General features: G+C 41.4%; 1 protein-coding gene across 2 annotated transcripts; it reads left to right on the forward strand.

The window, feature by feature from the left end:
* Nucleotides 1–3,296: 3,296 nt before the first annotated feature.
* On the forward strand, nucleotides 3,297–20,453 carry LOC140334343 (membrane cofactor protein-like). 2 transcript variants are annotated; one of them, XM_072416672.1, is made up of 10 exons: nucleotides 3,297–3,336; nucleotides 4,092–4,197; nucleotides 4,700–4,891; nucleotides 5,184–5,280; nucleotides 6,942–7,021; nucleotides 8,029–8,211; nucleotides 11,678–11,857; nucleotides 12,396–12,581; nucleotides 14,076–14,258; nucleotides 19,954–20,453. In XM_072416672.1, exons 2-10 carry the CDS (start codon nucleotides 4,128–4,130, stop codon nucleotides 20,190–20,192), a joined length of 1,410 nt encoding a protein of 469 aa, XP_072272773.1. In that variant the 5' UTR covers nucleotides 3,297–3,336; nucleotides 4,092–4,127; the 3' UTR covers nucleotides 20,193–20,453. The 2 variants fall into 2 exon arrangements, with proteins under 2 accessions (XP_072272773.1, XP_072272774.1); XM_072416673.1 differs by lacking the exon at nucleotides 8,029–8,211 and having other exon boundaries at nucleotides 3,298–3,336.
* Nucleotides 20,454–26,909: the final 6,456 nt, after the last annotated feature.

A 26,909-nucleotide genomic window follows, 5' to 3' on the forward strand; every position in this document is an offset into this window, starting at 1 on the left:
CAAGCATCATATACCAAATCGAAGTGGTAAATCATGTCAATCATTGTCCTTACACAAAGTGTGACAAAAGGTTGAACCACTGCACCACCACAGCCAACTGTGCCATAGACTGGAATTCAAAATAGAAAATATTAGTTTTGATATCCGATAACAGACACTATGGTGGAAAGATAAACCCTTTATTCTTGGAAATACGTACTTATACTTTACTTACTGTTCTGTCTCACCACAAATGGTTGCTACAACCACAGAAAAAAGCCCTGAGAGAAGTTAGTATTTTTAGAGAACCAGGACAAAGGCCAAGTTCCACAACACCAATGGCCCTGCCAAAACAAACCAAAACCAGCAGAGGGAGAAGCATCACTAGAGAAATTAAAATCATTGACTATAAAATCCTGTTGCCAAATAGATCTGCCATTGTAACTATTTGAAAAGGAAAACCATACCTGCAAATCATTCTTAAACTCTTTGGTGGATATGGGAAAAAAGGTGACAAAAAATCTAAAAAAAATGTCAGAAGATGTGAAAAAAGTGACAAAATATCCACGTATTCACCTTTCCAAATCTTCTCTTTAACCCCCTTGGTGGTATGAATATTGAGGATTTTTAAATGCAAAAGCGGTACATTTAAAAATCCTCATTATTTTTAAATGTTCTGTCCGGTCCCGCCTCCCTGCCCAACGGTCCCGCCCTCAAGCCTGGGACTTGTGAGCAGATGCCCGGCTGGCATCTGCTTCACCTGGCCTCGCATCCCCAACGTTCAACACCCCGGGGATGCAGATGCCAACCGGGCATTGCCAAATCACACAGATTCCCGGCCGGCATCGGCAGGAAAAGGAAATGCCATGCACCACTGGAGGACGCCGCGGGCAGCGCTGGAGGATGCCGCTGGAACGTGGGAACCAGGTAGGAGTTTTATTCTCCCCAGAAATTCCAACCCAAATGTAGATTTTGGTATGGAGAATCCACCCTGAACCACAGCCAGGAATACCGCCAGGGAGGTTAGGATGTATCTTCTATGACACTCACAAATTGTGCTGTTTTACGTTTATAAAAAATTTTCATGGTGTTATTTTTTATTTTTGATGAATTTAAAATAAAGATTTATATTTAAAGATTTTTATTTGTATATTTTTTCCTATTTTTAGTGTTTAATCATTTCAAATATGATACCAAAAAACCCTACTTTCTGGTAATACCTGATCTAGTGCATACATGCTTCCATCCATAACAAGCAGGATTGCTTTAAACATAGGAAAAAAATCCTTCATGCTCATTCTGTATATTCAGGTAGTCAGCTGACCTCATGTTTTGGGTACACAGGATTGATGAACCCAGACCTGACAAACTGAAGCTAACCCAGATCATAACACTGTCCCTACATGCACCCCAGATCATAACACTGCCCCCGGAGGCACCCCAGATCATAACATTGCCAGTACAGGAACCCCATATAATACCCCTGCGCCCAAACGCACACAACACTGTGCTCAGAGGCACTCTAGATCCTAACACAGCCCCACAGCCACTCAGATCATTATACTACCACCAAAGGCACCCCAGTTCATAACACTGCATCTACAGGCACCCCAGATTATATCACTGCTCCCACAGGCACCTCAGTTCGTAACACTGCACCTACAGGCACCCCAGATTACAACACTGCCTTTCCAGGCACCCTGTATCATAACACTGCCCATACAGGCACCCCAGATCATAACACTGCCCCCACAGGCACACCAGATAATTACACTGTCCCCACAGGCACCCCAGATCATAACACTGCCCCCACAGGCACACCAGATAATTACACTGCCCCCACAGGCACACCAGGTAACTTTACTGACTCCACAGGCACCCCAGATAATTACACTGCACCCACAGTTTTGGGAACTTTTTGGGCAAGACTGTGTATGACAATAGATGATTGCACTGGGGCAATATACATTTATTGTATTCAACATTCATGTACGACAGCACCAGTGAAGGTGTATACTGATTACATTCAGTTTTCCTACAGGTCATCCTGGCAAGAAACTTTATTTTTGATGAGTTTAAAATAAAGATTTATATTTAAAGATTTATATTTGTATATGTTTTTATATTATTAGTGTTAATAATATGTTTTTATATTAATTAGTGAAAGCCCTAATTTCTGGTAATATCCAATCTAGTGCATACATGCTTCCATCCATAACAAGCAGGATTGCTTTAAACATAGGAAAAAATCCTTCGTGCTCATTCTCTATATTCAGGTAGTCATCTGACCTCATGTTTTGGGTACATAGCGTTGATGAACCCAGACCCGACAAACTAAAGCAAACCCAGATCATAACACTGCCCCCACAGGCACCCCAGATAATAACATTGCCAGTACAGGAACCCCATATAATACCACTGCCCCCAAATGCACCCCATATCATAATATTGCCCCACAGGGACCCCAGACCACAGCACTGTGCTCACAGACCCCCTAGATCCTAACACAGCCCCCACAGCCACTCAGATTATTATACTACCACGACAGGCACCCCAATTCATAACAGTGCACCTACAGGCACCCCAGATCATAACACTGCCCCCACGGGCACCCCAGATCATAAAACTGCCGCCACAGGCACCCCAGTTTGTAACACTGCACCTACAGGCACCCCAGTTAATAACACTGCACCTACAGGCACCCCAGATCATAACACTGCCCCCACGGGCACCCCAGATGATAAAACTGCCCCCACAGGCACCCCAGATCATAACACTGTCTTTACCGGCACGCTGGATCATAACACTGCCTGTACAGGTTCCCCAGATCATAACACTGCCCCTACAGCCACTCAGATCATTATACTACCACGACAAGCATCCCAGTTCGTAACACTGCACCCACGGGCCCCCCCGATCATAACACTGCCAGCACAGACACCCCAGATAATTACACTGCCCCCACAGGCACACCAGCTAATTACACTGCCCCCACAGTTTTGGGAACTTTTTGAGCAAGACTGTGTATGACAATGATGATTACACTGGGGCAATGTACATTTTGTAGATTCAACACTCATGTAGCACAGCACCAGTGAAGGTGTATACTGATTACGTTCAGTTTTCCTACAGGTCATCCTGGCAAGGAACTTCCCAAAATTTGCTAAATGTGTGTTGCAGGTATCTATATACATGGACACTGATCGTATTTGATTTGTCTTTTCGTAAAACAGAGGTGTAATTATTAACAGAGAAATAGGTGCATTGACCAGGTGATATGTTGACCCACTCTAAGTAGAACAGTGTTGACAAAGTATAGGCTTCCTTTTCACTGGTGAATGTGAAACCTTTAATAAGGTAATCTTTTTCCGTTACTTACCTAAAGTTAAAAGGTTTAGATTTATTGTTTATGTAAACACATATTGAATGCTTAAAATCTTGAAATATATTGAAGCTTAGATCTAGTGGCTGCATTATTTTTTTGAAATACAGAAAATACACTACCAGACATCGCGTGTCCTTATCCCTGTTATCAACCTTCTCCTTCCCTTGCGAACTGCAACACACCTTTCCTGTATATTACAATATTGAAGGGAGGGAGAGGTGTTCTTGTTGTGTCCTAGGGTGACAACACTGCTTCTCCTTAGATACATTGGCCTTGATTTATTAAAGTTCTCCAAGGCTGGAGAAAATACACTTTCATCAGTGAAGCTGGGTGATTTAGCAAACCTGGAATGCATTTGGCCAAGGATTGAAAACAAATAGCTAACAAATAGCTTGACTTTTAGGAAATCCATTACATGTTTGCTGGATTACCCAGGTTCACTGGTAAAAGTGTATTCTCTCCAGCCCTGGAGAACATTAATAAATCAGGGCCATTGAGTGTTGTCATCCTAGGACAGGAAATGTTTTACTAGCAGGATTACCAGGTGCAAATAAAGGGGAAAGAGCTTGAAGAAAAGAAACTAATGCAGCTTCAACAACTCAAGATTGGTATGATATGTATTTGTTTTTGGGTTTAGATGATCCTAAAACCAATGAATATTTTCTTTGCAGAGATTCATTGCAATATATCATACAATAATTATAATTTCTGTCTTCATTTCTTATAGATTTGTTCACTTGCATCTGAGCTTTAGACAAAAGAGATGAAGAGAAGGTGTCATTCATCTGTACTATGGCTTATTCTACTTTATTCTTTCATCAAAGCTGTTCACTGTGAGTATTAGCAGACTTTATATGATGAATGATTGTGATATATGGATACTACTATGTCCTGCTGCAAGCAAATGGTGAGGGGGTTCACCCTAAATATTTCAACCTGATCCTAATTGCACAGATGGACGATATACAGAGTAGTCATAAGGTGACTCAGCTGCACAAATTCCTTGGTATTTGCCATTTCTTTTTATAGGAATTGTAAATGTAGACAAGTGTCAGCTAAAATTCATATTTGTTGTATGTCTTAATGATACATTTCTTCCTTCTGTTCTAAATATGTGTTCAGTTAGTCCCTATAAATCTCTTCTATCCTTTGCACAAAACTGCAAATCCGGTGGCTACAATTCATGATCCATTCAGATTGTCTTTTTTAGCCACCCCATTGTGCAGTAGAGAGATGAAAAACACTTCCATCCATGATACACAATGTACGCTGCATACACAGCTTCAGCTTTAATAAAAAAAAAAATCATCTAAAAGCATATTTGTTTTATTGAAGGTGATTGTGGACCACCTCCAACTATTCCCTTTGGGAGGCTAAAACAAGAGTTTGCAGATCAAGAGACCTTTGCTGTGGCATCCGCTGTTAAGTACGATTGCCTGCCGGGATTTATACGAGTCCCAGGAGCCAAAAATCATGTTACTTGCATGGAAAACTCCATATGGACCTCCAATGAAGAATTTTGCAAATGTAAGCAGTCATCTATTTTGTAGTAAAGCAGTCCCTTGGTTACAAATGTGATCATTGGGATAGTGGAAGAATGATGCTTCTGAAAATGTTGCACAGGAGTTGTAGCTACACCACTAAAATCATAGATTCTATTTTCTATCTGCCCTTGCAAAGAGTGAACCTGAGCAATGGCAAGACAGGAGAGTATTGTGTAAAAAGACCAATACATCATTCCTTAATTAGATATAGCCAGCCTGGTATTTCTCTGAGAATGGCAGATAAACTTTTTGCCAAGTTGTCTTCTCTCTTCTAGTACGATCATGTGGATTCCCTGGTGAAACAGAAAATGGATATTTTGAAGCAAGAAACTTTTACTTTAACTCGAGAGTAACATATTACTGTGATATGGGGTAAGTCTAGATATATATATATATTGTGAGGGGTTACACTCAGGATCGCCTTTGCTAGGTTCAAAGGACACTTGTCTCGTTCATCCAACTCAGATCACACACTGGGGTATCAGCTTTAAACTGGCTTGCAGCCAGGTTTATTGAAGTTGCAGATAAAATAACAAAACAGCAAAAGAAAACATTGCCTGTCCGGCACTTACTATACATCAGACGTCCCTGTCTATCAGCTGGAGGGCTTCTCCCTGTCAGCTCAAAACCAAGCTTGCAGCAACCTTGTACTCACTTTTGAGTTCACTCACACCAACTGACTTGAGCTCACTCACCCAGACCACCTTTCTGAGTCTCTCAGCAGAGCTCCTCACACAGCCTGCCTGTCTGTGTCTCCAAACAGAGCTCAACTCTCACACAGACCCCTGTCTGTGTCTCCAATCAGAGCTGATCTCACACAGACCCCTGTCTGTGTCTCCAAACAGAGCTGATCTCACACAGACCCCTGTCTGTGTCTCTCCAAGCCAAGCTCCTGACTGAGCTCCTGGCTCTATGTTATATCCCCACCCTCAGTGCTTCTTCAATAATTACCTCACAGGTGAGAGTCTTCCACCTGCTACTTCACACAGGAGAGGAATGTTGGGCAAATATACCTCACATAAAAGATGAATCCTGGGCAAATATATCTCCCTTCCACCTCCAATCCTGCCTTGGTGTCACAATATATATATATATATATATATATATATATATATATATTGTATATATTCTGCATTCAAGGAGCTCACAGAATGAATTAGTCATACATAACAAAAGACAAAACCACCCTTGGCACCTTTGTAGCCAGCAGATAACCACGACATCTCCAATAAACCAGGTTACTGGTTACTTCCAAATGTCTATTTAAATGAGGGTAAGTCCTGGAGCCAACATCAAGGTCAATCTCATTTCAGGGTTATTAGACTAAGGCCTAACACATCCTGACCAAACTATGAATGCACCCACAATGGGGCCCATATCAGAAGGGCCTGGGGCCCTAACCTCAAGGGATTGGGAAGTTGCTTTAATATAAGTTCCTCTGAGAAATTCACTAATTAATTTTTTTCATGCTAAAGAGGAACTAAACCTGTGATTAGTTACCCATCCTAGTTCTGTCACAGGGTACTGTCATGTTCTTTCTTTTTCTTTTCCTGGAAATGATCTTTGACCATCCTAATTGTCTTGGGTGGAATGATGTATCTCCCGCATAGCGTTACACATAAACTACATAACATCTCCTCCCTCTCTGCTCATACCCACATCAAAGAATGGTGTTCTTTTATACATGCCATACTAAGGAATCTCAGTCCCAGGCCTCCTGGGTTGTATGACACACCCTACATGTAAATGCATTAGGCTTGGAGTCTGACTGTTTTACTAGTGTGTAAATCTCTGATTGAACTATTGAGCTCTGTAACAAACAGGGTTTTTACTACTTATTGCCAGGATCAACTCACAAATAAAAAAGGATGGCAGCAGAATAGAATGAAAAGCTAGTGCAATCTGCCATTTAGTTGTAGCTGTAGCATTAACCAACATTTCAATTATTCTCAGCTCCTCAGCATCTCACAATATGGATTTATGAGAAACAATGACATTGTGATATACTTTTGGATATTTTTTTATCTTTTAAGGTATTTTATGATCTCAAAAAGGAATTATAGATATTGTCAAGCAGATGGAACATGGAGTAACAGTGTTCCAACTTGTGAAGGTAAAAAAAAACAAGTTTGACAGTCATAACCACAACACTCAAAATCTGATTTTGTTTTAGTAATGATCACCTTTCAATTACCTTAAATGTAAAAAATGTTCATACTTCACATAAAAAATATGGACCAGTATTACCAGTATTATAAACCATGGCCCTGATTTAATAATGCTCTCCAAGGTTGGAGAGGATACTCTTGTTGAGTTGGTAAGGTGATCACAGGAACACACCACCTGTCTTCATCCATACAATACATTATCATTCAGACATCATTCTTCATCACCATCACCTTACCTATTCAACAATGATCTACGATCAAGTAAGTTGAATCCTCTATCTACTTATCTCTGCCATACACCATATCTATAAATGAACAATTACAAACTATCTAGCCCTTTTTTTGTATACTCACACATCTATGAAAGACCTAATTTTTTATGTAAAATGTCAATTATCATAGCACATGATTATACAATATTTGAAATTTCTTATTCATAAGACGATTGAATGTCTTGCAAATTTTGCATTCAAACTACATTGTAAATATACTTTTTCTATATTTTTTAATTAGTATAAGTTTCTGTGAATCCCCTGAAGAAGCCAAATGGCGAAACGCATCAAGTAAAAGAGACAGCTTTATGATTTATGTTATGATCCAACTTGATCATTGGTCTTACAGCATGATAATACATCACACTATATTTGTATATCGGTACTTAGCTCAGTTGAGCTCTGTCTAGCCTAGAATGATATAACTGAATGATTTAAGTAAAAAACTAAAGTAAAATTTCACTGTTGCCACATTGTCCCTTTATGACAATAGAAGCAATTAAAAAGATTAAGAGCTTTATTTACTTTCGTGAACAATATAGTTCCATTGAGAAGAATTTCCCAACTTCCTGTCTCGGTGGTACTGTAAGATGAGAGTGGAAATCTCACTAGTAGTGGATGTTCAAAAAACTGTATTCATTTAATAACTATATATATTAGGATATACATTTGTCTTGCAGCTATAATTTGTCCTCCACCACCAAGGATTCCCAATGGGACTTTTTACCCTGTCAAAGAAGAATATTATTTTTTGGAAAATGTAAGATATATATGCAGCAAACCTAACATGGTTATTGAGAATGATAGCTATATATTCTGTTTGGGAAATGGAAACTGGAGTGATCTTGAGCCACGCTGCATAGGTGGGATTTCATTTTGCATTTTATGTATATATATATATTTATTTATATTTATTATTGCAGTTTGATGGTGAACACCATTCCAGAGAGTTGGGGCGTCTCTAGAAAAGTCTTGGAGCCGTGTGTGTGATGAGGTTATGAGTGAGGAAATCATTAGTAGGTCATTGCATGAGTAAAGAGAGCGGCTAGGGAGCTATTACTGTGGAGGGATTTGAAGGCAAAGCACAGGAGCTTGAATTTGATTCCAAGGTTCTAAGGTGATTCCAGAGTCACCTATCCAGGAAATTTTAATAAAGCTCTCCATGGCTGGAGAAGATACACTTTCATCAGTGAAGCTGGATGATCCAGCAAACCTGGAATGGCCCTGGTCCAGGATTCAAAACATTTACTAGCAAATGACTTTGAAGAAATCCATTCCAGGTTTTCTCAGCTTCATTGATAAGTGTATCCTCTCCAGCCTTGGAGAGCTTTAACAAATCAGGCCCTTTGTCGTATACTAGGTGGTGGAGAGATATCTTTGGAAGTAAGTCAAGGAGGCAAATGTGCCTGTTATCTTGCTCCTAACTACACCATACCTACAGAAATACACAGTATGGAGTTTGCATAATAAACAACTCATCACACGCACGGCTCCAAGACTTTTTTAGAGCTGCCCCGACTCTCTGGAATTGTTTTCCTCATCCTATTCGGCTTGTTCCTACTTTCTGCCCTTCCTATTGTATGCTGCTTCCCCACCTCATAGATTGTAAGAGGCACAGGTTACAAATTTGGATCATGTTTGCAAGACACCAGTATCATCTTTTTCAACTGTTTTATCAAGGTGTGTGTCACAGGAATTTAGTACAGGTATTGGGATGGAGGGAGAACATCCTGGAAGTAACATTTCTTAATCATTTGAGTTTGTTGTTCTTTCATTAGAGCATGAAGAGATTTTACAGAATGAAAAGCAAGTATCTGTTCCCTCATATGTGGATGATTTCTTAACAGCAAAGGAAATCATCAATTTCATCATTAAATAGAATATGTCACAACCCCTGCATCATATTCTAAAATTAGTTTTACATAATGATATCCCTGGAGTGAACTCAGACATATCACTAATAAGGTATAATATGCAAAAATATGCAGAAATGATTGCATCTTTGATATCATAGAAATGGTTTACTTCAAGCTTTTGTGGAATTGGTGCTGCAGTGGCCTCTTTTGCATACAAAATTGTACCATGAATTTATGGATTAGAGATTAAAATCTATGAGATCAATGAGGAGTTTTTGCTTCCTCATCTTTTGCAGACCTTTAAAGAGGAGCCCTTAGCCAAAAGTTATTAGGCGCAGGGTGGGAGGCCTAAACCAGGGTTGGTAGGGGTTAACAATAATGTGCTAGCGGTTGGGAGGGAGCAGCGCTAGCGTTGAGTGGGAGGTTGGAGGGGATTAGGTTTAGGATGGTTTAAAAGGGGGAAACGGAAGTGGGAGGCCCTCTTTCAGAAAGAAAAGATTCCTGCCCACTCACCCCTTTTTGTTATTATTATTTTAGGATTTTGGAAGTTGGTAAGTTGGGGGTTGGGGTCCTGGAAGGCAAGGATCCAGTGCATGTTAAAGTGGTGGATTTTGGCAGGGGGGATCCTCTTTGGTGGGGCCCTCCCCGTTTATGGTGAATAGATGATCATGGCTCTTGAGGCGTTGCTGGTCAGCTAGGGGCCAAGGTGGATTTGTTGGAAGAATTAAATTCCTGTTGGGTGCCGATTTTGCCTTCTGACACCTGCTACCTGGTTGTTTGGGTTTGTAACTGGAAGACTAGAGTTTATAACATAAGGGTCATTGTTGTTTATGGTTATGTATTACAAAAATGGAGAAATTAGGTTGTTGGTTTATTAGGTTATATTTAATGGGTGTTATGTTATGTTATGTCAATTTATGCTGGCATATAAATGCGAGTATTTATTTTGTTATTTATTTTATTTTTGGCTATTTATTTACCTAAATGGTTATTTATTTAATTATGGTTTATTAAACGGTTGCTTGCCAGCCGATTTAAGTCCAAAATTAGTGTTTGTGTCTTTAATGGTTGGGGAGTGGTTGGTAAGCAAGTGGGGGTTGATGGGTAGGGGAACTTTTCTGTCGGTGGTGTTAAAAGGTTGGGATAGAAGGTCTGAGCTACCTTGGTTATAATTTTTGTACAGTCTGGTACTTTTCAAACCAAAAATTTATTGTCTAATCCTTAATCTAATCTTTATTCTGTGAATAAAATATTCTCAGGTTATTCCATCTCCATTACAAATAGCTTTGGTAGTTTATCTGGTCTTTAAGTTAATTGACATCTTCACTTATGCCTATAAACCATCATGTCCTTGCCTTTATATCTCTTTTATTTATATTCCCTGGATGTGTTCATTTAAATATCTGAGAGCATCAGATTCATCTATTATTTTGGAATATATTTCTTTCTTTCTAAATTAGGATTCTGCTAAACATATGCAAGTGTGAGCTAAATTTCCTTTATTATTAGTGGGCTGTGGAATTATACATTTTACAGAATTATCTTCCCAAATTAAATTCTTGTTAAATTATTTTACTTCTTTTTCTTTTGAGTTCATTGAAGAATTAGGTTGGCCTATCGGCTATTTTTTTTCCAAACACATTTTTGTTCTATTATTGCTTTATAAAATATCCCAATATGATGCAATTGTTTTGGATTTTTTTTTATTATTAAACACCAAGAAAGTTGTACATGGCTAGATTGAGAACTGATGAAATATGTCTGAAATGTTGATATTTTATACATATGATCTGGATATTGGGATCTACATGATGATCTTTTATCTGCTATGCAATGGGCCTGATTTATTAAAGCTCTCCAAGGCTGGAGAAGATACATTTACATCAGTGAAGCTGGGGGATCCAGCAAACCTGGAATGGATCTCATTCAGTATTTAAAATACTTGCTAGCAAATAGCAAATTATTTTGAAGAACCCCATTCCAGATTTGCTGCACCCATTACCTTGTCTATTGGAAATTTTGAAAGTTCTCACTTTATCTCTTGCAAGCGTTGATCTATTAACTAAAAGATATTAAGTGTAAGCTACTTTGCTTGTAAACTAATTGCTAAAAGTTGTTATCAGTAACTCCAATGTTTTTTTCCTCAACCTATCTGTGTTTTATTTTATTTTTTCCAAAAGTCAGGAGGTCCATAGGCTTTATTCTGTAAAATATTAATTGTCTTAAAATTAAATATATGTTAATTATATAATTATATAGTTAAGTTAAAAAAAAATAAGTCCATAAAGTTCACCCACTAGGGAAATAAACATATCCCAGATATAAAACGTTATGAACATAGTTGATCCAAAGGAAGGCAAAAAAAACATAAACTTCTTTTCCTCCTGATGCAAAGAGTGCCCTCTTGTTCTATGTAATGACCTTAAAGTGAATTATATATTAATGTTATATGTTATACTTTTTTTTCCTATAGAAGTTAACTGTGGGCCACCCAATGTCCCACATTCAAAAAAACTCTTGGGATTTGTTGGTCCATACTCATTAAATTCTTTAATAAGATTCCAATGTCTTGAGGGTTTTAAAATGGAAGGATCAGACACCATAGTCTGTAATATGGATAGTACATGGGAGCCATCACCACCTGAATGTAAAAGTAAGTATTAAAGCTAAATTCCCTGAATACATAGTTGCAATATATATGTATACAGTATCTGTTTTAGCTGTTTTAGCCAATTCTAAACTTCACACAGCCCTGACAATTACTACATGCAGGTGATTCACCTTTCTTTTATGAACTGTAGTAGTTTAGTTGGTCATCTCCTAACCAGCCTGTAACTGGACATTCAAGCGTAAGACAAAAACCAACTGCCAAAACACTTTATTTTTTTATTATTAGTCCATGTTATGTCAAATTAAAACAAACAACACATTTCAGGGGCAACCCGTTCTTCATCAGGCTTTTTAACTGCTAAAAGAAGTTGAATGGACTGAATAGCAGGAATATACAATACAAATCTGAAAAGAACATTGACCTGGTACTTTGCTGTGGCAAACAGCCTTCACAAAGCTAGTGAGCTCTGGATTTTTTTTTTCTGTGTGATTACACAAATACAACTAAATATGTAATTTTTTTGCTTATTCTGTTTATATGTTAAATGTGATATTTTTGCCTTTTTATGACTTTCTTAAAGGAGCATTTTGTCCAGAGCCTAAACTGTTACATGGAAAAGTACTAAAAGGGAGGAAAAATAATGGATATAATGTTTATGATGCAGTAACACTGGCGTGTGATCCATACTATAAACTAAACGGTGCAAGCAAAGTAACCTGTGGAAAAGATTTCCAGTGGTATCCCGCACTGCCAACCTGCAAGTGGGGTAAGTTATTAATTAATTATATTTATTTTTATTGCATTTGTGTAATTTAAATTAGAAGCTTGAATGACAGACCCACAGATGAAATAAATGAGAATTGTTTTACCTGCCAAATGACTTGCATACCTGTGTATCCGGTTCTGTGATTTACAAAGCTCTACCACACACCGCAGCCCTGTGTGGCATAAGAGAACAGCTGATTTTTCCTTCTGTACCTAAATACCAATGATTATTATTATTGTTTTATTATTTTATATCTCTCACAGCTCGAGACTGGACAGTTTATAGAAAAGCAGCACAAGTTTGTCCACTTATACTACTTCATGAATGGGTGAAATGAATGGGAGTAGTAGTGAGCAGATCAGTACAGCCTGCTGTAAAATTATTATTATTATTATTATTAATAATAATAATAAACGGGATTTTTATAGCGCCAACATATTACCTAGCGCTGTACATTAAATAGGGGTTGCACGTGACAGACAGGTACAAACAGTGACACAGGAGAAGGAGAGGACCAGTTGCACTAGTACACAGCATACCTGCTGCTTAAGGCATCCTGGGAAGGTGCCATCCTCACCGCTGGCTCCAGGCAGATTTCTGTGAAGACGGCGATCCTCTTCTTTCATTGAATGATGTAATCCATGTGTGCAGGAGTTACATTACCCCTGGTGACTGGCTCTGGGTGCATCAACGCCATACACAGAGCACCATATAGTTATATAGTTTAGAGTTTACAAAAAAAAAAAACAGCCAGAAGTTCGTTTTTTGACAAAAGAAACATTGGCCCTGATTTATTAAAGCTTCCCAAGGCTGGAGAGGATACACTTTCATCAGTGAAGTTGGGTGATACAGAAAACCTGGAATGGATATCCTAAAAATAATTAGCCATCTGTTGGCAAATGTTTTCAGTCCTGGACCAGATCCATTCTAGGTTTGTTGGATCACCCAGCTTCACAGATGAAAGTGTATCTTCTCCAGCCTTGGAGAGGTTTAATAAATTAGAGACATTGGGCATGATTTATTAAACCTCTCTAAGGCTGGAGAAAATACACTTTTGTCTCTGAAACTGGGTGATCCAGCAAATATGGAATGGATCTAGTCCATGATTCAAAACATTTGCTTGCAAATAGCAAATAAGTTTGAAGAAATCCATTTCAGGTTTGCTGGATCACGCAGCTTCACTGATAAAAGTGTATCTTCTCCAGCCTTGGAGAGCTTAATAAATCAGGGCCATTGCCTGTCTTTACTCAAACATTACTACCTGCTGCTGGTTTTTTGTTTTTTTGTAAATAAATATATCACAATCTGAAATGAATACATTCTAAGAGAGAAATATTCTGATACCAGTAATTGCGCTAACTGACCCGGTACTACATTTTTCCCCTTGCAAGGCAAAACTGGCAGCAATTGTGCATAAGTTTTAAACTGTTAAGGATTTTAAGTGTGAACTTTGCTAACAATTTTTTTTCTTGCATTTTTATTTATCTGTTACAGGTTTATGTCCAAACCCTATAATAATAAATGGTAGTATAACACAAGTGAAGAAGAATCATGGATATCGCATGTATAGTTCAATCATGTTCACTTGTAATTCTGGCTACAAATTAAAAGGAGAAAATAAACTAACATGTGAGACAAATCTGGAGTGGAGTGAAGAATTCCCAATCTGTGAGAGGAGTAAGTGATATAAATTATGGCAGCTAAGTATTGGCTAACCACATTGCCTATTGGTGCCTTCTCTTTTACTACATTAGATCTTAAAATAAGGTAAGGTAAGAATAAATCATAACATACTGCCACAAAAATTACCAATACCAGCTACACATTTATACTCTAACTCTGTCAAATAATGGCTAGTCTATTCACAACCTAATGGCCCTGCTTTAATAAAGCTCTCCAAAGCTTACGCTAAAGGATAAGGATACACTTATACACACAAAGGATACACTTTTATTAGCGAAGCAGAGTGATCCAGCAAACCTGGAATGGATCTGTTCCAGGATTTAAAACATTTGCAAACAAATAGTTACCTATTTTTTGAAAATCTATTTCAGGTTTGCTGGATAACCCAACTTCACCGATAAAAGAAAGGGCTCGTAGCAAAAAAAAAAAAAAGGGCCAAGGGTCAGAAGACTGGGTAGATAGTGAAGGCGGGAATATGGAGGGTATTTGTTTAGGTTTAAAATAATTGGCTGATAGATATGAGGTGACTGTGGTTTGAAGGGCGTGTCAAGGGTCAGCTATATAAAGGGGTTTAGCCTGAAGGGAGAGGTCAGTTTGAAGAAATCCTAAGGGAAAGAAAATTTTGACAGAAAATTTTTGCATTGTATCTGCAGCAAACCTGTCTATGGACATTGAGACCCTGTTAGGAGGACTAAGAGAGGAGGCTGCAGTCCATGGAGTTCACTGGTTACAGGACCAAATTGCTAGTATGCAAAGGGGGGCTCAGCAGGCTGCTGGTGTGGGGCAGTCTGTGTCTATGCGCGCTCAGCGGTCTAGGCCTCTGGAGCGCTACAGCCCTATTGCCCCCCAAGGTGTCCAGCGCCGCCCAAAGGGCGGACTCTCTGATCCCTCCCGCTAAGTGCAACCCTGGTGGGGCTTGCGGGAGTGCCGGGAGAAATCCTCAGCTCAGACGGGACACTAATGTGGACGCCGCGCCTTGTCCATCCACTAGGACGCAGTTTGCGCAGTTGACTCACCTGGAGGGGGCTCTACTTCACGGCGGGGAAGGAGCCCAGTGTGGGAGATCAGGGGTCCTGAGATCGGGGCTGGGCCCGGTGGACAGGACAGCCGGGGAGCAGGAACAGAGTGGAGCCGCGGTCTAAATGTCAGAAAGAAGCGCCAAGTCGGATGAAGCGGGCTCCGGTTCCAGTGAGCGTGGGCGGAAGAAATATCCGTGCTCGGAGGGGGAAATCTCTGGATCAGAAGGAGAAGAAGATGTGCGTCCTGGCGAGGGGTCTTCAGCGGGAATTGTGTATTGGAGGGATAATGGGGGGTAGTTGGGGGCCAGAGGGGGGGTGGATGCTGGGAGGGGATTAGGGGGTTGATGCTAGTAGTTTGTTGCAAGGACTGCAGGAAATATTGTTGAAATTTGGTGATGTGTGGACACAAAAAGGGGGCCCAGGGGTTGGTGAGAGTGCTGACTTCTTGGGGAAGCCTAGGCCCCCTTGGCGGTGGGGGCGGAGGAGCAGTCATCTTTGGGGGGAAGTGGCATGTCATCCCCACCATCTGTACATTCAGAAGCAGATTTGGAAAAGAGAAGGAAGGGGCTTTGGGGGACAGCAAAGCAAGCATAGCAGATGGTGCTAAGGGGGAGGTATATGTATGTTTTGAAGGCCCTTTAGGATCGCATTTACCACAGGAAGTGCAAGAGCATGTGTGGAGGGGTGAGTATGTTGAATAATTTTCTCTGCTACCGGCAGAACACTTTGGGGCCAGAGACTCAAAAGTACATAAGGGTAAGAGGAAGGGGTTGTGGCCGTCAATACCGCGCACATTTCAGAATTGGTTACAAGCCTTTGCTATCATGGTCAGCCTGATTGGTTAAAAAGCACCTGAACATTGTTCAGCTCTCTTTTGTTACCTAGATGCCATAAGTGAGGTGCACAGGGTCTACGGTTGAGTGGCATGGCTTCGCTATGGCGAGCAATTTTGTCAGAGAAAAGCAATGCGACCAGGCATGAGATATGACCACAAGGATATTAGTTTGTGGATGCAATTGATGACATCTGCAAGGATGGGGCCTCAGCCGCTTCTCCGGGGGGCTGGGGGTTTGGGAGTCGGTGGGCCCCCAGCGGTTAAGCGCAGGGGACTCTGCAGGATTTACAATGAGAAAACCTGCAAATTTGGAAAGACGTGTTGATTCAAACATGAATGTTTGGGATGTGGGGGTCAGCACCTGTTCGCTCGGTGCCACAGCAAGGGAAAGGGTCATTCCGGCGAGCATGCTAGAAAAAAGGAGGACGCCAGTGAGGGTGGAAAACATGCGAGTTTTCCTCGGTAAGTATCCAGATAGGGTGGCAGCTGGGGTGTTGGAGGCAGATTTTAGTAAGGGATTTTGGATTCCATGCAGGTTGGGAAGTGTGCCCCCTAAGGCTAGGAATTTGTTGGAATCCGGGGCGATAACAGCCAAGTTGAACAAGGAGGTAACTCTGGGGCGTATGGCAGGCCCATTTGTGGAGCCTCCTTTGAGGGATTTGATGGTGTCAACCTTGGGGGTAGTTCCAAAAAAGGAACCAGGGCAGTTCCGGATGATATATCATTTGTCGTTCCCCCGTGGGGGATCAGTTAATGATGCGATCGATCCTGAGTTATATAGGGTGGCGTACACTTCATTTGATAAGGCTGTTGCTTTGGTGCAGAAGGCGGGGTTGTTTAATGGCCAAGGCTGATATTGAGGCCACTTTTCGGTTGTTACTGGTTCACCTGGGAATGTTTTCATTTACTAGGTTGTAAATGGGATGGTTCTTTATATGTGGATAAATGTTTGCCCATGGGCTGTACCATTTCATGTGTGCTATTTGAGATGTTTAGCACATTCATTGAATGGGTAGTTAAGAAAGTAACTGGGATTCATTCCATTTTACATTATTTGGATGATTTTTTTTTTGCATTGGTCCTGCTGGTTCTGAGTTCTGCTAGCAGGGAAAAAATTTGAAAGGCCCTACGCAGTTGTGTTTTTTGGGCATGGTATTGGATTCCCAGTTAATGGAATGTAGATTGCCAGAAGACAAGGTGGCTGATTTGAGATTGGCAGTAGTGAGGGCGGTTAGGCTGAGGAACATTCGTTTGAGGGAGTTACAGTCTCTCCTGGGAAAATTGAACTTTGCATGTTGCATCATGCCAATGGGAAGAATCTTTAGAAGAAGTCTAAAGTGTTGCGGGAAGACCTGGAAGTTTGAAATAGGTTTTTGAGACAGTACAATGAAAGGTCCTTGTGGATGAAGGAGGTTGTGGAAGCTCTGATACTGGTGACAGATGCGTCAGGAGCTTGTGGGTATGGTGTGTATTTTCGGGGAGAGTGGAGTCTGGATCCCTGGCCAGATGAGTGGGAAGAAAATTGGGTTTTCCAAAATTCTTGTGTTGTTAGAATTGTTCCCTTTTGTGGTGGGTTTGAATTGTGGGGTTCTTGGGGGGTGGATGGGGATCCAAAAAGGGGAAGGTCATGTTGGTATTTGTGGTGCATAATTTTCAGAAAGAGGTTTCAGGAAGGGACACCGGGAGGCCGGTATCGTTTGAGTTGTTAGTAGAGTTGCTTCACCAGGTAGGTATACAATGTGTGGATGGTTTTGAGGTGGTTTTGTTCTGTGCTTTGTTTGTGGTCACATTTTTTGCAGCCCTACAGGTGGGGGATATTGCCAGTCCAAGTAGGGCGAGTCCAGGGAGCTTGTTGGCAGAGGATACCGGTTGGAAGACGGCAGGGTGGTTATTGGGGTTAGAAGGTAAAAAATGGTCAATCAGGTAAGGGTGTGTGGTTGGAGTTGAGGGCTGTTCCTGACTCTAGGGCCTGCCCGGTTCAAGCAGTGGGTTAATATTTGAGGGTACGCCTGAAACAGGAAGGACCGTTTTTTTGCACGCAAATGGTTAATTTGTGTCTCCCTTTCAATTTGTGCCAGTCTTTAAGAAGTGTTTAGTGGCTGCTGGGAAGAATGGGAGTGAGTATTCCTCGCATTTATTTCGTAATAGGGCTGAGACCGAGCGGCTAGGTGAGGGTTGAGTGAGGAGGTCATAAAACAAATTGGTCGCTGGGAATCAAGGCGATTCCAGCTGTACATTCCCCCCAACTGGTGGTAATGTGGTGGGGAGGTGGAGTTGGTTTCTTTGGGTTCACAATCACTGGCGGAAGTTGTGTTACTCCTCTCTTTCCAGATTCTACAGAGTGTTTTATTTGGATCATAGGCCACTCTTTTGTGGATTGGGGCTCCAGATGGGCAGATATTTGGCCAAATGGAAGTCAGTTAGGTGTGTCCAGGGAGACAGCGCATGTCTGGTAGATAGGCATCTCGGGGATGCAGTTGAGACATGTGTTGCCTGAGATCAGCAGATTTGCTCCTCTGGATTGGCCTCGTAGTGTTGTTTTAAATAATGCTGGGGGAAATGATATTGGGGCGCGTTCTATGCGTGAACTGATTCGGGACATAAAGTTTGATTTTTTTTTAAGGCTGCATAGTTGGTTCCCGACCACACTGTTTTTGTGGTCCGATATAATGGCGAGAAAGGTCTGGCGTAATGCAAGGCCTGTAGAAAAATTAAATAAAGCTCGCATAAAGTTTAATAAGGAGGTTGGGAGGTTCGTGACCAGGATTGGGGGTCTGGTGGTGAGACACAAGGACTTAGAAAAGGAACTGCACTTGTTTCTCAGGGGTGACGGGTTCACCTTAATGCTTTGGGGACGAAGTTATGGTTGCTGTGCATACAAGATGGAGTGCAAAAAGCACTGAGGGTGTGGAGGTGCTTGCAAGCATAAGGTGGTCATGCTTGCGGCTGGTGGCTGTTGGTCCATGGGAGGTAAAAACCCATACAAACAGGGGGATGGTAACCAATCACAGTATGGTGTTTTGGCAAGTGGAGCCCCACATGACACTGCGATGTTGTGGGGGCAAGGAGGGAGCAAAGGATGCACGCTAACCGTTCCGGAGCCGGCGTGGTGCGGCTGGGAGCCTGTGGTGGTGAGCAGTGGTATATTGGGAAGAGTTAGTTTAAGGTGGTACTCTCATGGACCTTTAAAAAAAAGTATAACTGTGATTGTTAAAAGGTTAGAAAATGTTTTAAATGTTTATTGTCATTGTTATTTGATGTATGTTAAACATGGAGTTTTGAGGTTATAGCAATAAAATGAGCTGCTATGGCCAAAATGTTATACCAAAAGAAGGTGTAAGTGTTTTTATTGGGGATTGGGGTGTGGGATGGGGATAAAGGGTTAATTAAAAGAATGTACAGATTTATCTATTCTACCGGAGTCATGTATCCTCTCCAGGAGAGCTTTAATAAATCAGGGCCAGTATGAGAAAATTGGGTGTCACTTTGAATCAACGGCAACAAAAAGACATCAATGCATGTTAGGGGCATTACCTTCCGTTGGGGTAATGTGCAAGTTACCACAACAGAGATAATTAAAGTTTAATTATTTGTATCATCACATATACTAAGCTAAGTGACTTTTTCCTTTGCAAATGGAATTTTCATTTGGCTTAGTCAATGAAGTAAAATTGTGTTGATTTCCTTAATCCAATGCTCTACTTCTTTATTAATGCCTGTATGTAAAGGTTCACAGGATATTTTTGGTAGTGTTAACAAGTAATACTTTCTATGAAATATTAAAAAGAAAAGTAAATGTAGGGTTTATAAAGGTTTACATTTTTTCTTTTTGTAGAAGATGGTTGCAGATCACCAAAAATCGCTAACGGACGTGTAACAAAAAAAAATAGCATCCATTACGATCCTGAAATCCATGGTCATGGGTTCTCTACTTCAGATGAAATTGAAATCGCGTGTGATAATGATTATAGGCTTAGCGGAAGCAGCAAAAGCAAATGTGTTTATCAAAGAACCATATGGTACTTTACTTATGAATATGTATGGTTACCGACCCTGCCAACCTGTGAGAAATGAGTCCATGCCATGATCATATGTTATGTTATGTATGGAAAATAAACTATAACTACTGTATGCAATTCTAAAGGTCCAAGAATCTACAAGACCAACACAATTTTTTAGAGTTGGTTTACTAAATAAATATAGGCTGTTCACTTATTTTTACTTTGCAAAGTTAAATTTTCCACTAATGCAACAAAGTTCTGCTGTCTTCAATTATCCAGTCACATGCAAGCAAAAATCCTGTTTTCTTAATTTCTGTTTGTGACTGGGTATTTCTATTAAAGTGAACATTACCTTGCAAAAGATAAAAATCCACTGTGTGAACATTTTGGGCTACGTTTATAAAACAGGGAATCTGGTATTACTTCAAACAGTCCCCGTAGGATTCAATTACTGCTATTGAAACATATGGACCTGGAGGATTCCCACGAGGGAATGTTTGAGAGAATGTCTGATCCCCTGTATTTTTTATGAATAGAGCCTTTTCTGTTTCTTCAGTAAGTCAACCTCGCTGTTTATCTTGATAAGTGACAATGGTCCTGGAGGCCATAATGCTTGTTCATTTTGCACAGTTAGTTTTCACTGTGCAAGGGAATTTTCACTTAAGCAATGTTAAGACCTGATAACAAAATGATACTGAAATTTGCCTTTCAATGTCACTTACATTGGTGTTCAGTGGGAAGAATGCAACCTTCTTCCCCATTATATTGGTGATCGGCATGAAGAATGTTCTTAACATAAGTGGGAAAATTATTCCTTTGATTTTAAAGGGAAGAATTCCCTTATGGGTAGGTGGAATATCTCCTTTCTATTGGTGGTGATCAGTGGAAGGTTTGGCCCTCTTTCTTTGGTGGCTAGTGGAAAACCTACAAAGAAAAACCCTCCCTTACATTGGTGGTCTGTGGGAAGAAAGCCCCTTTAGAATGATAATCAATGGGGCATATGTTGCCTATATTGGTGGTCAATGGGTGGAATGCCTCTCTTACATTATTTTTGGTGAATAGTGGGAAGAATACCTTCCTTACATTGTTGGTAGTGGAAAGAATGCAACACTTTTAATATTGGCTAGTGATGCGAATGCTCTGCTTACATTAGTGGTCAATGGGAGAAAAGGTCTTACATTGGCGGTCAAGGGAAGAAAAGGTCTTACATTGGTGGTCAGTGGAGAGAAAGCCACACATTTATTGGGAGCTAGTGGGAAGAATGCCCCCCTTACGTTGGTGGTCAATGGGGGAAGTGACCTTACAATGGTAGTCAGTGGAAAGAAGCCACACTGTATTGGGGGCCAGTGGGAAGAATGCCCCCTTACATTGGTGGTCAATGGGGAAATGACTTTACATTGGTTGTCAATGTGGGAAATGACCTTTCATTGGTGGCTGATGGAAAGAGTGCCTCTCTTACATTTTTGGTCAGAAGGAAGAATGATGTTTAGTGGAAGGATTTTTGCCTGTTTTTCATCTAAAAAGAATTGTGAGCCACTGGGATGAATCATAACGTAGATCCTAGATAGCTGCTACTGGTATTACCTGGTCTGTTTTTTTTCTTCCTTACACCATTTGCCATTCTTTTTCTCTTCTGCTGATCTACTCTATGTCCCATTCTCTTTCTTTATTACTTTTTCTCTTTTTTCACTCTACTAGGAAATCCCTAAGTTTGTTGTCACACATGAAAGTGGACCTTCCACTAAAAACAGAAAATCTGTTCACATTGCCTAGGCCCCCCGACTATATTACATTTAAATCACCCACAAAAATAGCTGACTAATGGAGCACATGAACGAGGTGTGTGAACCACGGGGCCTGGAATGGAGTCTTTCTGCTGCTGGTTGGCTGTCCGATCACTTTTGAGCACAGCTGCTTGACCTGATAAATGCCAGGCACATAATTTGGCATCCACTTCAACCATTGGGGGACCGGGCACCTAGGAGGCCACAGTATTTGTGGGCTGGGGCATGTGTCTAAGTGTGCCCCCAGCGTTTCAGAACATGCTTTGGTCCATTCCATTTCAAGAGCATGTTCTTGCAAGATTTTCCAATTCACAGGAATTTTCTGGAAAAATCAGTGCTTGTGTTTGTGCAGTTCTAATATTATACTGACATTTGTAGTTTAAAGGGGAGTGGGTGTAACCCTTAAAAGTGAATTTGTAGCAAAGCATCAGGCACATGTCAATGTAGACATTCCCAAACACATATATCTACCTAATTTTTGCTTCCATATGCTCTGTTTACTCACTGGTAACAAAAAAACACTCTGCAGTATTCTCCCCAGAAAGGTTTTTGATGCTGGGTTGGAAGAGGCTAGTAGACGGCGGTGCCTCCTAACTTTTCAGTAACCACCCAAAAACACCCGGATGGTTTGTGAAAAGTGCCGGGTGGTGCGTCTGACTAATAGGGGCCGGGGAGAACACTTACCGAATTTCCTGTGTGGTGGAAATCACCAAGATGTTTACTATGCCATTCATTGAGAACAGCACCCCATGGAACAAAATACTGCAAGAGGCTGATGTAAGCTTGTTGCAAACTAGTGGTTTTCAGGTACTAATCTCCTCCTTATGGTGACCTTATCTAGCAGTAGTAGTCTGCTGACAGTGAAAGTCTGTGTAAATTGTCAAGAGAAGAGTCAAAAGGGAGAACTGTGTGACTAGGTCAGAAGTCACAGCATGTCCAGAGCTGCAGCATGTGTGCCAAGTGGATTTTACATGTAATAAATAGATATTAGTAATGCTAAAGATATATATTAAATGTTTGGATAGCTGCAAAACATCCTAGAGGGGCAAAAAAGTGCCTTGACATCTCCCTCGATATCGGCCGATAACAATCTGACCATTTGTTAGGGGCAGTTGAGAGGCAGTTTCTCACCGTGCGCAATTTTGTCTGCACAAAGGGAGGGTGAATGGATTTAGATCAGACCACTCTTGGTAACAGACGTGTTGTCCATGAACCTTGCCCAGCTGATCCCTTCAGTTATCTTGACTGATAAAGCGGTCTCTATCAGCCCGAATTGTTACCGGATGTTGCACCTGGTGATATATTATCTTATGTGTATGCTTGATTATTAGCTTGTATCTTGTTTTGTTATTATTAGTTCAATTACAGGAAGAGGGCCCATAGGGGCATTGTGTGAAACAGCAACTGTGAATATTGTTTTATGTATGTATTTTTCATTTCTAGGTATTGGTTTAGGCAACAATTAGGTGTACACAGTTTGAGGGTGAGAACACCTTTGTGGTTATTACACCTACATAGTTAATATGCATACAACAACGAAGTATGTAACATAAAAGGCTCCAAATAAACATAGTATATTATTGTCAACACATGAGATAGGTGAGAGGATGAGTTACGAGTTCAACTTTCTTCCACCAAACACCTGGCAAGTATTTCTCTCTGTAAAAACTGCTAGTTCAGCACAGTGTCCATGGCCTACAGACAGTATATTGTAGATGTTTGACTTTCAATGTACCTTGTACTAAAAGAGGGAGTGCCTTACCTAAAAGCCATCAGGTAGAAGGGAAAGCACTCATCACCAGGATTGTCTGTGATCCCCCTGCAGCGGATTTTTCACTATTTATTGATTTACCATGCAATGCACTGGTTATTTTTGTATTTGCTTCCTTATGTCAGAGCCTCCAGCAAAGAAAACAGTGATCAGCATAATATTGGCACCACCAAATCTCCTAACAGACAGAGACAACAGTGCCTTAGATCTCATACTGTAGAGATACAGCTATGAAGCTGTAGGTACAGTAGAGGCTAAACACACTCATAGTAATGATATTATGCAATGTTAAAGATTAGTAGCAAAGTTGATCTGAAGCTCTAGCCCACTCTATTCCGAACTGCGAGGCAAAGGTGGTGGACTTCTTTTGCTGTCTTTTATAACTAGACACAAATAGTCTCTGCCCGTTTTGTCTATCAGGCTTTCTGTTTACCTGTGTTCAGTGCTACACCCTGTGCCTATGCAATAGAATTCCTAGCTAAGGCTCCAACTCTCCTGTGAGCCAGTAATACTGTTTGACCTCACTTGTTCAATACCTGCCCTTTGTCATCTACTTTTACGAATTATCCATCAATTTGGTACCGGGCTACAGCTTCCTTCCTGGTCAGCTGTCATCTGCACAGGTGTGTCTGAGGGTCACAACCTGAGAGCCATCTACAGCCATGTCCATTATCCCAAAAATCTGACAAATGTGCAGCAGCAGTAATTCTAGTTTTGCTAAGAAATATCAACCTAAATTTTAAAATGGAAATACTTATTACATCGAAAAACCCTATCAATATGCATTTTATGGGACTGGGTGTTGATATTCATAGAGGCAACACTTTATAAAGCATGACCTGCCTTCATAAAAGGTAAGCCAAAATGTAAAGTCACCAAAGTTCCATGGAGTTCTTTCTGCAGCCTAAGATATATGAATAGAGAACTAGTAATGGGATTTTTGCAGGTCACTGTAAAACAACTAAGCTTCTGTCCAATCGTGGAGCTCTTTCTGATTTAGTTAACTCAATTTGGCTCCCATTTGTCTTTGTTTACAGAAATCTAATTGGCTTCTGTTGGTCTTCAACAGCTGCAATTTTTTGCCACTGCGTATGGTCCCTTCCTCAAGCCACACGAAATAACATTCAGGTACCACTATGTACCTTGAGGAAATTACCCCACATGGCCATGATACTGTAAAGGCAAGATAAGTAAGGCCGGCCAAACAAACAGACAGAGGAAATATAAAATGACCTTTACTGAGTATTTTGCAGAATACACAAACAAGGAGAATGCAATAGGAAAATGTCAAATACAAAGAGATAGCAGATTCCAACAATGGACGCTGGGTGGTGTCTAAAGTTTGCCTGAAAAACTTGACAAACAGCACTAAGTTCAAATAGCAAATGTCACTTAACTGTATATACTTTTAGAAGTCTGCAAGCTCCTCATGACATGTCTCCCACGATTGGATGCACACAATGGATTGCACAAACACTCGCAAAGTGGGGAATCGGCAACCCCATTTGAGCTCCAGGACAGTATCAGCCGACATAATACACCTGATCACAGTAGCTGAGTTTTTCAGGAACCACTTGTGCTATTCCGACCCGCGGCTGCCTGAACGCCGCATTAACAGGAGGCGACCACACAATCTGGCTGCAACTCACATGCTCAGCTACTGCTGCCTCATTAGATCGGGTCACACTGGCCACCCCCCTGTACTCCTCAGCATTTATCGCTTCTGGGCTTGTCCAACATCTGTGAGAATTCTGGGTAAAGCAAATAAAGTGGCCAGCACAAATACCACAATAAAAAGGGCCACTCCTGTCAGTGGGGCCAGTACCTCTACCTCTGACACTCCTGCACCCAGGGGTGATGGCCATTCCACTACACTCCACCCCACTTACCCTTGCTGTCTCTGGCAAGGTTGTAGGCCCTTCAAAGTCTTCTTCCCCGAAGCAAGCAGGCGGCGCCCCAAAGTTAGTCCTTCTGAGAGCACCTCAGAGATTGGGTCTCTACTTCTTCCTGCTCAATCAGCCGTTTTCTTCTTGCTCTGGTAGTTGTGGAGGAAGCATGGTTGGGGCCTGTTGCACAATGGGATTGTCCCCCATTGAGATAGACCCAGCTGGATCTGGGGCTTCCTCTGGGAGGCATGGGAATGAGGGGAGAAGTACTGGAGACATTCACCACTGGACTTCAAGGGGTAAGGGCAGCCATGCTGTACTGTCTGGCACCAGATCAGTTTGCCCTCCTAGTTGGACATTTTCCCCAACTAATATGAGGAGACTGCTGTGAAGACGTCTTGGTCCCTCCCCAGCTCCCTCTCTCAAAACATCATAGACCGTGACACTGGGAATGGGCTGCCATAATATAACTCCAGGAACTTTCTCCCAGAGTGTCTGTAGTTTACCCTGTTGATGGGCACCCTTTGGTCGATCAGCACTTTTTCCCCAGGAGCTAGATCTATGTCGGGCGCCCCAGGTCCTCTTGCTCCACCTATGTCCTGATCCTTGACAAACTGCTGGGCCTCCAATAACCACCGTTTCCACTCTTTCATCCAAATAGATAGACTGTACCTAAGCTCCTCCTTAGGCACCATAGCCCATACATCTGTGGGCCCCCCTGTTGCTTGTCCAAACTTCACATGATAAGGAGAGCGACCCGTAGCAGTGTGCATTGTGTGGGTATATTTCCAGACTACTTCGGCTAGGTAGTCCTTCCATTTTCTCAGTTTCTCCCGGGCTAGTCCTCTCAGTAGTTGTATCGAAAACCTTGGCGTTCCAGGTGGGCCACCTTTGGTACAACTACATTTTCAATTAAGGAAAGCTGAGCCACTGCTGTCCCAGGGGCTAGGTGGAGGGGAAGTGGGTGTTTTGAATTCTAATAGGAACTGTGCCCCTTAGGACTACTGCAAGAGTCCTGACAATACATGGTCCTCTTTCCATGGGCAGGGGTAACTCCCAGTGACTCCAGAGCGTGCAATAACCGTTTGACTTCCCTGGGAGGTCCTAAGTGTGCAGGATGTCCTATTGACAGCTCAGCCCTCCCTCAGCCCCCGTATGATGTTCATGCCCAGTATTGCCTGCACACTCTCATTTCCAGCACTCCCAGTGATCACTATACCCTTTTGGCCAAGGTCTTGTTCCCACAATTCTATTTTCATCCAGGTGATCCCCATCACTTCTATGGGAAGTTCATTGGCAGCAGTCAATGAGATCCACGGGGCATTTGACCTCATCTTCCTATTGGGGAA

This window comes from Pyxicephalus adspersus, chromosome 6 (genome assembly GCF_032062135.1).
Source record: "Pyxicephalus adspersus chromosome 6, UCB_Pads_2.0, whole genome shotgun sequence".
Classification (NCBI taxonomy): Eukaryota; Metazoa; Chordata; class Amphibia; order Anura; family Pyxicephalidae; genus Pyxicephalus; species Pyxicephalus adspersus.